The sequence below is a fragment of the Vipera berus genome, assembly GCF_964194415.1.
Source record: "Vipera berus genome assembly, chromosome: 17".
NCBI lineage: Eukaryota > Metazoa > Chordata > Lepidosauria > Squamata > Viperidae > Vipera > Vipera berus.
The window spans coordinates 1,952,511-1,964,738 of NC_138220.1; the positions used below are offsets into that span (position 1 = coordinate 1,952,511).

General features: G+C 44.3%; 1 protein-coding gene across 1 annotated transcript in view; it reads right to left on the reverse strand.

The window, feature by feature from the left end:
* The window catches only part of MORN1 (MORN repeat containing 1), a 50,904-nt gene extending 39,364 nt beyond the window's left edge, over nt 1–11,540 (reverse strand). The window contains exons 1-6 of the mRNA XM_081341415.1: nt 11,464–11,540; nt 11,063–11,134; nt 9,330–9,428; nt 7,714–7,824; nt 6,325–6,415; nt 5,876–5,963 (exon numbers count right to left, since the gene is read on the reverse strand). Of these exons, the coding sequence (XP_081197541.1) occupies nt 5,876–5,963; nt 6,325–6,415; nt 7,714–7,824; nt 9,330–9,428; nt 11,063–11,134; nt 11,464–11,521 (519 nt within the window). The 5' untranslated portion in view covers nt 11,522–11,540. The remainder of the gene's footprint in view (nt 1–5,875; nt 5,964–6,324; nt 6,416–7,713; nt 7,825–9,329; nt 9,429–11,062; nt 11,135–11,463) is intronic.
* Between the last annotated feature and the right edge of the window lie 688 nt (nt 11,541–12,228).

A 12,228-nucleotide genomic window follows, 5' to 3' on the forward strand; every position in this document is an offset into this window, starting at 1 on the left:
TTAACTGGCGGCGACCCGTCACACCTTCACCTTTCCCCAAATTTTGCAGACCAGGGGGCAAACGGAAAGGTTTAAAGTCTCTCCTCCCGGGCTGCCTCCTGCCTGTGTATTGAAGCTACAGCTCTGCAATTTCCATCCTCGCTTTTCAACCGTCAGTTCTTCCCTGAGACCCCAGAAGCTGGAGACAGCAGGGACCTTATTCAGAAGCAGGTGCCTGTTCTCCTAAAAATAGTGGGGTTGTCAACCTCTCCGTCCCTCTGCTTGAGACTATTGTGATCTTCGCTGGCTTCGGTGCAACTCTCCGTTAGCAGATGCTCTGGAGCAGTTTTTCCTATTTGCTGCTGCTTTGTGTATTTTGGCTGTGCCACATTGCGTCTTTCTTCCCCCCCCCCCGCCCCCCAAAATGGAAGACCTGCTGCTTGAGACACCTGTTAACAACACCAAAACAGGTGGGTCACCTTATGGGCGTTCTTTCCCACCTGCAAGGAGAGAAATGTTGTCAGAAAATGGGGGCGGGGGGGGGGATGGAAGAGGAATGTCCTGCCACTTGTTCTGCTGAAGGAACAGCCACGGCAAGGAAAGGCAAGGCTTTGAAAAAGCTGTTTAAATTCTGCTCAGCAGAAAACCAGGAATGTAAGAAATTGCTGGTTTGTGCACTACGCTAAGGCCTGGTTGATTTGATTCTGCTTTGTTGAACAAGCCCCAATAATTAAAGTTACATTTCAGGTGAAGTAGAATTTTTCTTTAAAATAAATAAATAAATAAATAAAACAAACCAGTTATTATTAAACTGTGGTTTAAGGAAACAAAACTAATTGTAGAGAAAGATCCAGGGGCTAGGTTCATGAAATAAACTAGGCTAAAGGCAAACAAACAGTATTATAGCTCAGGTTATTAATAATCCATCCAACTTTATGCTCCCGAACCTGGTCACCTTCAGACTTGTTCTAACCTTCCCTGCCCAGCATAGTCTACCTCAAGGGTCTTTGGGGAACTCAACAGGAGGGGTAGGCTATGAGCATTACTCTTAGAGGAGAGAAAAGAGAAAGTACAGAGTTCTAGATTCCCTTTCTATCCTTGTCTTCACCAGGGGAACGATCTTGGTTATCTGCTCCCAGTGCTTTGAATAAAAGATGCTTTAGACCAGAGTTTCTCAACCTGGACAACTTTGAAGACATGTGGACTTCAACTCCCAGAATTCCCCAGCCAGCATACTGACAGAGGGACTCTGGGAGTTGACGTCCACACGTCTTAAAAGTTGCCCAGGTTGAGAAACCTGCTTTAGATTGAACCAGGCACTCTCTCTCCCTGCCAAACCACTGGATTATGTTCAAACTGATGTACTCAGGACCATCCCTCCAACCAAATGGATCAGAAAGATGCCAGATATATTTCTAAATAAACATCCCACAGGAAGTCTGTCCAAGCTGCTAAGCCTACAAAGAAGTTAAACCAACAAGCCGGGCGTGAGACGAGCCCGACTCGCTCTGTTCCTCAAGTTTGTCCAGCGACATGAACACTAATTTCCAAAAGGAACAATGTACTGGCTGCATCCTGCGGATGGGGCTTTGCTTGTTTGCGCGGACCGGTTTCTGGCATGTTGCGGCCCGCTGCCGGTCCACGGACTGGGGGTTGGGGACCCCTGCTCTAAAGAGGGACTTGGGAAATTTTAGCTCGAGAAGTGGTGGGTTCCCTTCACTTGATGGAGTCAAATACAGTTTACGCTGCCGGCTTTCCCCATTGGCTGGAGAATTCTGGGAGTTGAAGTCCACATATCTTAAGAGTTGCCAATGTTGAGAAACACCACGTCTAGGGCACAGTCTTGCCGGGGGTCCTCCCTTGCCTGCCCTCCTGCGGACTTCAAATTTAGGGAACAGACTGGGATAAGATCTTTCTCTGTCTTACACACACACACACACACACATACACACACAGACACACACACAGAGCTCCCTGTGAGCAATCCTCCAAGAATGTCTGTTGGCAGCGTTAGCTTACATTCATTATGATGTGGTAGAACTAACCAACAGGATAAGTAACATTTGGGAAATTCTGTTCCTCTGGTGGTTTTTTAATTGACTGTTCTTTTTCTGATTCATCATTGGGTTTTGTCCTCTATTACCCTGTCAGCGCCAGTGCCCCCTTTATTCTGCTGGACGCGGAAGATGGGGCACTAGGTCACTTTAGGCCGTGGTTTATGGGAAGAGAGTCCTCAGGTAGACTCAGCACGATATTCAGCACGTGGGAAGCTACCTCTGCTTTGCCCAGTGGGCCCCCAGCGTGTTCAGCCAAAGGAGGGCTGGGTCTTGGCCTTGAAATCCTACACGGTCAGTTCAGCTGCCAAAAATCTCTCTTCCATTTTCCAAAAAACAGAGGACCAAATGCCTCTGCAGCACACAGAGGTGTGGGCTGCCCATCTTCTACCCTGTGCTACCTCTGCAGATGAAAAGCTCCGTTTGGTTAGCCATACGGAGAGATCAGGCCCCTTTTAAGAGCCGTGGGACCTGGTGACCTTTGGGGGTGGGGGGGGGCGAGAGGAACAGAGACTTTCAGAAGTGAACAGGATTATTGCTTTTCCTCTGCTCTTTGCCCTAAGATGATGTTCAAGGGCAGAGAAAGCAAAGTTAAAAAGGCTTCTGAGGCAGTCTCTTTTTTTCCCCCCGCTTCTGATCCTGGAATTGGCCAACACCTCTTTCACAGGATTGTTCTGAGAAGCAAGTAAATGCTGAAGGAAAGGGTTTTTCCCTGCCTTCCCGAGCTTTTTGGAGGAAAGAACAAATATATTGTCCGGCGTTCTCTATTTCCGTGACATAAGTTTCCTCGATTTGCAGTCATTTTGGTTTGTAATGGTAGGATCTGCAAAGTAATTGAAGATAGTTCTCTAAAAAAAAAAAAGTCTTTTTTTCCTCCCCTGGCCTTACCTGCCTCCAGTCTCAAGTTCAAATACAGAAAGATCCCAGAATCTTTCATATATTTATATGCCTTTCCCCCCCCCCCTCTCTATTCAAAAACTTTTAAACAAATGTGAGGGAGCCACCAAGTGGTAGAAAACAAGACAACAACAACACTATGGTGTATTTTACATCTTGTGGCCAGTTAGCAATGCTTCAACATTATTTATTAAATTTATTTGCTGCCATCTCGCCACGACAATAAGACGTCACCAGTGCCGTGTTACACACAAATACACCAGTGCGCTCACAGGATCATTATCCCTCGATTTATTGTTTTTTTAAACAAACTATTTTTATTATGTCTTTCCAAGAGTTCAAATTGGCAAATAACTAATCCTCACTAGATTATCAGACCTGTAGCAAAGGAGGCTTCCCTACGTCTTGTGGCAGCCCAACTAGCAGGCTATACAATCAGGAAGTTCTTCCCGATGCCTCGGCCTCTTTTTATTTATTTATTAATAAACTGCCCAAATCCAGAATGAGGACGCCGAAACAGTCATAACTATCAATAGATCCAATCTAAAGACTTATACTGAGGGGGGGGGGGGCTATGAAAAGGCCAGCAACATCTGCAGCGTTTGACAACATTACATTAAATTAAAAGATAGCCAAAAGCCAAAAAAGGCAAGAACATCCGGGTTTTCATAAGGGAAAGTAGAAAACGGAGTCTAGACTGAATTGTTTCTCGTGCGTATCAAACAGCTTCTGGTGGGCAAAGTGACAAGTGGAAATTTTGCAGCCTTTTAAAGAAGTGTCAGTAGATTGATCTTGGCAATAGCAGATCTATAATTGCTGAGAGTGTATGGTCTGAGAATTTACAAGAGGTGTGAGGCACTCAGGAAGCCAGGCATGATACAAAAGGTAGTTTAACGACATATGAGCCGGCTTCAGTGTCTGAGCAGATGAAGAGGCAGTCTTGACAAGGAGCAGTATAATATTTTCTCATTGCCCCAACTGAGGTCAAGGGGCTGATTTGCCCTTTTGTAGGGAAACTTCCTCTAACCCTTTCAGACATCACGCCAAGCCATCAATCATGGCTTATATATTGCAACTGGCGGATTCAGATCTTGAGCTAAGCCAAACAGCACAGCCGGTGCTCTCCCCACCTTCTTGAAAACTCTTCTTTGAATTATTGGGGGGGGGGGGGAAGGAGAGGTAAAGATCTGTGAAACGTTTCGCCCAAAACATTTTCCTTAAGACTTCTGACAGGCACAACATTTCTGAATTAAAATCTGAAGACTGTTAGGAATGAAACAGGCCCCATTTTGGAAGACAGAAAAAGGAAGTATTTACTTTTATAGAAGCCTTAGTTGCTGATTGGATTCACTGAACACATTTAATACATCAGCATTGCCATAGTACTCCCTCCTCCCGTTTTTCCCCATAACAACATCCTTGCAAGGTAGACCAGAGTAAGAGAAAGGCTGGATCAAAGTCCTCTAGTTAACTAGAATCTGGTTTTCCTACTCCTAGTCCATCACCAGCACCCCTACATCACAATGGTTATAGTGTGAGTGTAACCCAGTGCTTCCCTGCAAGATGCCGTAGGCACATTTGCAGTGAGAAGGACTCAGCGTGCAAATTATGCTTGTGGTGAAAAATTGTTGCTCTTGCCAAACCCAAGAACTGATGGGTAAAGGACAACCAGAATTAGAACCCTGGACAATCCTCCCTATTATTGGAATTTCAGCCTCGACGTCTATGTTCGTTTTGTGGCACCCTTGGCAGAGCTTGACTCATGAGCTGAGCATCAGATGCCAAGGAAGAATGCGACGTATCTTTGAGAAGAATGCGAAATGGCTCCCCAGGCCTTGCCACTCTCTAGAAAGCCTCAACCATCTTGTTATATTCATTCACCCTGTCTTTTAGGGAGAAAGCAGTTTCAAGCCAGTCCTTTGGAGCAATTTGGAGAAGGGCTGTCAATCAGTGAAGTAAGCCCTTCCATTTCTGGCAAAGGTGTCAAATTCCGTCAGCTTAGATCGATGGATACCCAACTGGCCGTGGAAACCCTGGTCTGAAAGCAGATCATCAGTGGGAGCCTATTTTTTAATTTCCTGCATTATTACGCCTGATTGCCATTTACGCACATTCCGAATAATGAGACCGGACAAGCCATGTGTTGTAAGGGGATGCCAAAGGAAAGGCATCTTAGCCTCGCAAAAAAAATTGTTTTGTTTTTTTAAATGGCAATCTCTAGATCACTCGGCGCTAAATAGGAAACTCTGATCTCCAGCTCACATCAGATCCACCCAGCAGGATGAATGGCATAGGATGATGGGGTGTTGTAGTCCAAAACCTGGCAAGAACCTAACTCAGCATAAACACTGAAACAGCCTCAGTTACAATAAGGAAAGCTGCCTGTATTAACAGGAATCCATTAGTGTTCCAAACCAGATAATATTCTAGTCCAGTTAAATGCAATTGTTGAAAGTATTAGAACTTTGCCGTTGAGATACCAGATAGATTTGATTACAGCATCAATTTTACAGGATCAGTCAAGGGAATTCGTTCATGGTTTATTCAACACATGTGCCGCCCAACTGCCCATCTCAACAAGGGAACCCCAGGAAGTAAACAAAAGTAAGTCAGACCGTAATGCATAATCCAGATCAATGAAAAACCCAGCCCCAGCCTCAGTCCTGTGTGTGTGTGTGTGTGTGTATGGGGGGGCACAAGAAGTTGAGTTTAAAAGTAAGCACAAAGCAGATTAAGCAATGGGTTCATGAGTCATGCTAACCCCTATCAAGCTGAACTGTGGCGAACTGACTCAATTTTCTACCTTGATAGTGCATCACAGGACCACAAATACTGTAGCCATATTCGGTTGTGCCTGGGTCTTTATGCTGTGTCGATGGCGCCAACGGGAAGGGGTTCAAATAGTTAGGGAATGTAAAGGAAAACCAAGAGATGCGTTCTCATACCTTATAGACGGTTCCATCAGGCTGCTGAAGGACTCCGTGGCCTTGTCTCTGATCCAGGATCCAGTCACCTTCAAATTTATCTCCATTTCTAAAAATACAGAGCCAGGAGAATAATTTTACGTGACTTGGTACGTGGACTTTAACTGCACACAAAATAAAGCCATGGTCTCTTTACCTGCTTAAGTCACACATGAAACCCCTCTTAAGTTTGGTTCACACATGGTGCTAGGGCAGACACGTGTCCCATGACGGGAACCGAGGGGAAAGAAAGAGTACGCTTTAATAAGTCAGACTAAGCCATGTTAATTGGTTATACACTGCATTCAGCTTCTCTTTTGCTCTCCCAGGGTTCTGTGACCATTTATGGATTTTGATTATTGCTCCTTCCTGAAAAATCTGCTAGCCTGAATGCAGCTAAAGACCTCACAAAATCATCAAGAGAAACTCACAGGAATGTCATTTTTCCTCCTCCATGTTTTTTGTTGTTATGAAAGCTTCCTTGGTAATTCTCTCCGTCCTTTCCCGTCAGTGACCCGTAGCCTATGAAGAAGACTTTGCATTACAATGCCAAACGTTTTTTTTTAAAAAAACAAACAAACAAATTACTGCATAAACACTGTCATTTTCTTGGCTGATCTGAAAGCTAAAACTAAGATTGTTGAGGAAAGGAGAGGACCCCTAACGAAGAAAACCTGCCAATTATTTCATGTTTTGTTGCTGGAAGAAAGCAACTTTTCCTCTTGTGAATTACAGGTATTTATCTTTATCTTTATCTTTATTAGACTTATATATCGCCCTTCTCCCATAGGACTCAGGGCGGTTCACAAGGTTTTTAAAATAACAATACAAAAATTACAAAAATTAAGAACAGTTAAAATGTTGACACAAGAAAACGTTAACTACCTGACTGAGCTGATCCCAAACACAGGTGGAAAGCAGTAATTGTTCCCCTCCAGACTATGCAAAGGTGGGTCCAACAATCACACATGCAGGATGACACCATTAGGCAAAACACCACAACTTATGTGCTTGCGTCAGATGCCATGATAAAAGCAAGACGTTACCCTTGTGTCACTGTTTTTGCGTCCTTCCACTTTGTGACAGAGGTTGCTGCCTTTTGTTTAACGGTTGTGGGATCCTGGCTGTAGTCTGGGATATGGCTGGTGGAAGGGATCAGCAAACCTGGGAAGTAGGCTTCCACAGGAAGTTGGACTAGAAGACCTCCAAGTTCCCTTAAACATGTGTTCTCTTGCACCCTAGTTATAAATCAGTATCTTGACCAGACTGGAGTGCTAATGCAATGCTCGTAGGCCAAGCCTATTTTGAGAATTAACATTCTAATTTATCCACTAATTAACTAACCCACCAATAAATGTGACCAGGAGATTTCTCTCCACATCTTCGGATCGCTCAGCCTGGAGGCTTAAGACGCAGCACGGCCTTCTCCAATTCGAAGAGACACTTGTGGGGCAGGCTGAGGCAAAGAGGCAGTCCTGGAATGAGCGAAATCTGGGGGCTGGACAGGGGACGGATTGTACCTGCCCTCAAAGCGGAAGGGACCGCCACTCTCGCATTGGCCTTTTTAGCCACACCAGACGCTGCTTTAGGACCCCTTTCCAGAGCACGATACCATAGTCTCTTGAGACTGAAGGATGCCAATGATGATGATGAATGAATGAATTTGGGTTCACGCCATGTCAAAGATGGTCTGTGCCAATTCTTGATGGCTTCCCTATGTGTGTAAACCCGAGTATCAGAGCTTGTTGAGCAACCACGTTTAAATAAAGCCGCATGACATATGAATCCCACCCTAGATCAGTAGATTTTGCCCAATTTACCTTCTCGTATCCCGTAAGAGAATTCTCCTTCATATCTGCCACCATTTCCATAATGAAAAACTCCGTGCCCGTGAAGTTCTCCAAAGAGGAATTGGCCGGAATAAGTATCCCCTTGAATCAAAAATACAATAAAATAAAACTCAGGGGAAGCTCTGACAAATGCAGTTTAATAATCCTTGCTATTCCCATACAAGATTTTGATGGTGCCTTTCTCAGCATGAGAATTCCAAGTGAATAATTACCAGCTGGTTTTTTTTATTATTATTATCAGGATAGCTTCAAGAACAAAGGAAGCGTTCATTAGGTCTTTATCTTACAAACTAATGGAATCAGAGTCGCTGTTCCTTCAGGTCTTTCATACTGAGGTATCTTAAAAAGATGTTAGTGCTACTGCCAAAAAATAAAGAAGGAAAAGAACAAAAGAGATTCAGAGATTTTTTTCATGGTTGAGATGAAGTACTTTTATTTCACAGACAACTTAACAGCTTTTTGATGGCATATGTTCATTCAAATTCCCCATTACAGCGGAGGTATGCTGAATATAATGAAAAGAGAGCCTTACGTCCTATGGGACAAAGCAGGACTGAATCTCAAAGTGATCCTAACAAGGATGAGGTTGCTTTAGTCACTTCACATGCAATAGTGTACAGGTTGACTTCACTTAGGATCAGAATTGGGACCAGAACAGCTAAGCAAGGCATTTGTTAAGTCAACCACGCCCAATTTTATGTCCTTTTCTGCTACGGTGGTTAAGCCAATCACTGCCGTTGTGAATCATGAGGTTCTTAAGCAAAAATTGGGCTTCCCCACCCCCCTTCACTTTGCTTGTCAGAAAGAGGCTGGGAAGGTTGCAGGTGGTGATCACATGACCCCAGGACTCTTCCACTGTGAAATTTACCTGCCGGTTGCCGAGCCCTTGAATTTTGATCAACTACGAAGATACCACAATGGTTCTAAGTGGAAGGACCGGACGTAAGTCCCTTTTTCCATTGTCTTTGAATGGTGGCTAAATGTCAAGGACTAACCTGTATGTTTATATTTCTAAACTGGGTCTTTCGTGTGAAATGTGCAGGACTTTACTATGTTCAGTTTTGGTTTTGAACAGCATGCATGCTTGGGGAAGGACGGTGTGCTTCAGTACTTATTATTAACTCACAGCGATGCAGCCTCTTACCCCGGAGCCCTGTTCTATAAGGCAGGCTTCCCAAGTGGTCTCAGCCTGCATGTCCTACCATTTCTAGCCAACGGACCTGGAGCGGAGTTCAGGCAGAGGAAGACAGCTGTGAGGTTCTTATCACACCTAATTCCATCCACTCGATGCAATAAAAGAGGCAATTTTATTTCCTATCATCTTGCTCTCTCAAGAGGGGAATGTTGACTTACGCAGCAGAATGCCAAAATTTGGGGGAAAAATAAACACAATAGGAAAAAACTCTGAATGTGGGCTAAAAACGCTTAATTGGCTGACCAAGAGGGCAAGAAATATAAAATCCACGAAAGGGGAGACTGGCACAAAACATACCAAGGTGGAGGTGGAGGCACTGAATGCAACACTAACAGAAACAGTCCATGTGCCATTTTTTTTTCTTTTAACAGGCACCGATCGCAAATCTAACCTGTTGATGCCCAGTATCTGAGTCCATGGCCAACAATTTCTCCATCGGCAAATTCACCTTCGTAATAACTTCCATCTTTGAACAGTAATTTCCCACGTCCTGGAAAACAAAGATCAGTTGAATACATTCTGGGGGAAAAGAAGAACATTTGATTGATTTGAAATCTTAAAATTTATTGGGCTCTCTTTGCAAAGGCGAATTCTTCAGAAATGTTCTATTTCACAGGGGATGAAGTCACTAATAAAGCTGATGGATAATAAAGACAGAAAGTGCCAGTACCCTTGGTGGAGCAGTGGGCTAATGCCTCCTTAAGTAACACCAGCTGCCTGCAATTAGTGCAGGTTCGCGTCCCACCAGGCTCAAGGTTGACTCAGCCTTCCATCCTTCCGAGGTAGGTAAAATGAGGACCCAGATTGTTGGGGGCAATTAAGCTGACTTTGTAATAATGCCGCTTGGGGTGTGTGTGTGAAAGCCCTAACAAGCAGGCATATACATAGAATGAAGGCTACTGCTAAGCTTGTAAGCCGCCCTGAGTCTTCGAAGAAGGGCGGGATATAAATGGAATTAAAATAAAAATAAAATAAATAAAAATATATTGCACTAGTGAGACCACGCTTGGAATACTGTGTCCAGTTTCAGACACCATGATACAAAAAAAGATGTTGAGAAGAGCAACAAAGACATACAAGGAATGGTGGAGGGAACTAGGCAAAAGAGAAGGATTAGGAATGACATGATAGCAGTTTTCCAGTATTTGAGGAGCTGCCACAGAGACGAGTGGGTTGCTCCCCATAGTGCCTTCCAACTCTGTTATTCTGATTTTCTAATTCATAGATCACCTTTTGTTTTACACCACTAAAGTCAGTAGTTTCATTTACACTGCATGGTACCTACTTTCCAAATTTCTAGTGAATGGGTCAAATTAGCCTACTGGGGTGGGAAAAAAAGTTTTGCAGCCTTTTAAAGAACTACCTTATTTTAGTCCAGTAGATTACGAAATACTATAGGCGTGAAAAATAAAATAAATAAAAATAAAAATAAATAAAAGTTATCACACTGATGCCATCTAATGGACAAGAGCATAAATATATTCCATCCAATACATCTCGTTTTGGAAATATCGAATGATAAGGCCAGACCATTCTTTGCTTCTTTTTGAGGATAAAACAGACATTTGAAATCTTGAACAACGGCAAAAAGTGATTATATTAAAGATGAAAGATTTATACAGAGAAACCAGAATGTGTTTTTAGTTTTCTTTTCAGCGTTTTTCTTAACTTGGTCATGTTTCCATAGTTTTACTAAACAATTACATTGTGTTTAATAACAATAACAAACAATAATAAAGACGCAGATGTATCCAGTTAAATACTCAGTCTAGAAATGTGTTTTAAGATAAGGTAACCTTTATTGTCTATTTTTACTGTGGGCACAACGGCACACATCAAAAATGAAATTTAGTTGCCCGCTCTCAAAGTGAAACACATACATGACACACACCTAAAACATGTCTGTGTTTAGCTATTGGCTGACCTTAGGTAAGATGCTATTTCTTGGCCTTCAGACTCATTTCACGGGTTTGTATTATGGAGAAAATAGGAGGAATAAGGAGTATTAGGTTTGTTTGCTCCCTTGGGTTTATAAAAATAAAAGTTACTTATTTTAAAAAGGTGATCACAAAATACGGGGGGGGGGGTCTGCTGAATAAAACTACAAACCTTCTGCTTCCTTACCATGTTTTTTCCCTCTCTTCCATTGCCCTTCGTACTTGAAAAAGGAGTTGGGATAAACATAACGTCCGTAACCTAATGGCAAGAGAAGTCAAAAATGTCAAAAATGTTTATTGGCAGGCTTCTCTAACCCCACGCACGTCAAGCAAATTATTAAATAGATTAAAAAAACGGGAGGGGGGACAGGGAATTCTGAGAATTGTAATTGGCGAGCCCTGCCAGCCACGGCCCGTCTTTCTAGCCTTCGGATCTGCAGTTCCGGTAGACTGCTCCTGGCCCCGGAGGCTCCGCTTGGAGCCGGCCGAGATCTTCGCGGCGGAGACGCCCCTCCGGGGCCTCCTTTTTTTCGTCCTCTCCTCCTCCAGAGCCAGCAACCCTCCACGGAGCCGGGACACCCCCCTCACCGTTCCTCCGGTGGTCCTTCATCTCCCCAATGTAAGAAGCGGCGCCCTCGGCCGCCATTTTCCCGTTTCCCCTTAGGGTGTTTTGCCGCCATCGGATCTCGCCACGGATTGGCTGTCGCGTTGCTAGGAGGCGAGGCTTCTTCTACTTTTTTTTGCCCCTGGTGGGGAGGGGGAAAGCGGTATGGTTTTTGCGTGGTGCGCATGCGCGGGCAGACTGTCTGTCCAGGATAAAGGAAGTGCGCTTTTAACGCCTTCCTTCCTTTGGAGTCGGGGAGGGACTGCAGATCCCATGATCCTCAGCCCGCGTGCTCTGGGGGAGTAGAGGAGGTTGGAATCGGGTTGAAGGAGAAGCCAGGAAAGACGCAGGATGGATTTCTACCGAAAGGCTACATAAACCCTCATGAGCTGAGCCAACCATAGGGGCTGGGGATGATGGGATCTGCAGTTCCTCCCCCACCCAGGCTGGGCCGTGGCACTTGAAAGCCAGCTGGCTGCCCGAGTATTTAAACCAGTGGTCTTCAAACTCGGCCCTTTTATGACTCATGGACTTCAACTCCCAGAATTCCTCAGCCAGCCTGGCTGAGGAATTCTGGGAGTTGAAGTCCGTGAGTCATAAAAGGGCCGAGTTTGAAGACCACTGGTTTAAACCGTATGTCTGTATAAGCGGCTCGAAACGTTGCATATATATGCTGCAGTTCCCAAAGAAGCCATGGCTGGCTCAGGAATTCTGGGAGTTGAAGTCCACGAGTCATAAAAGAGGCAAGG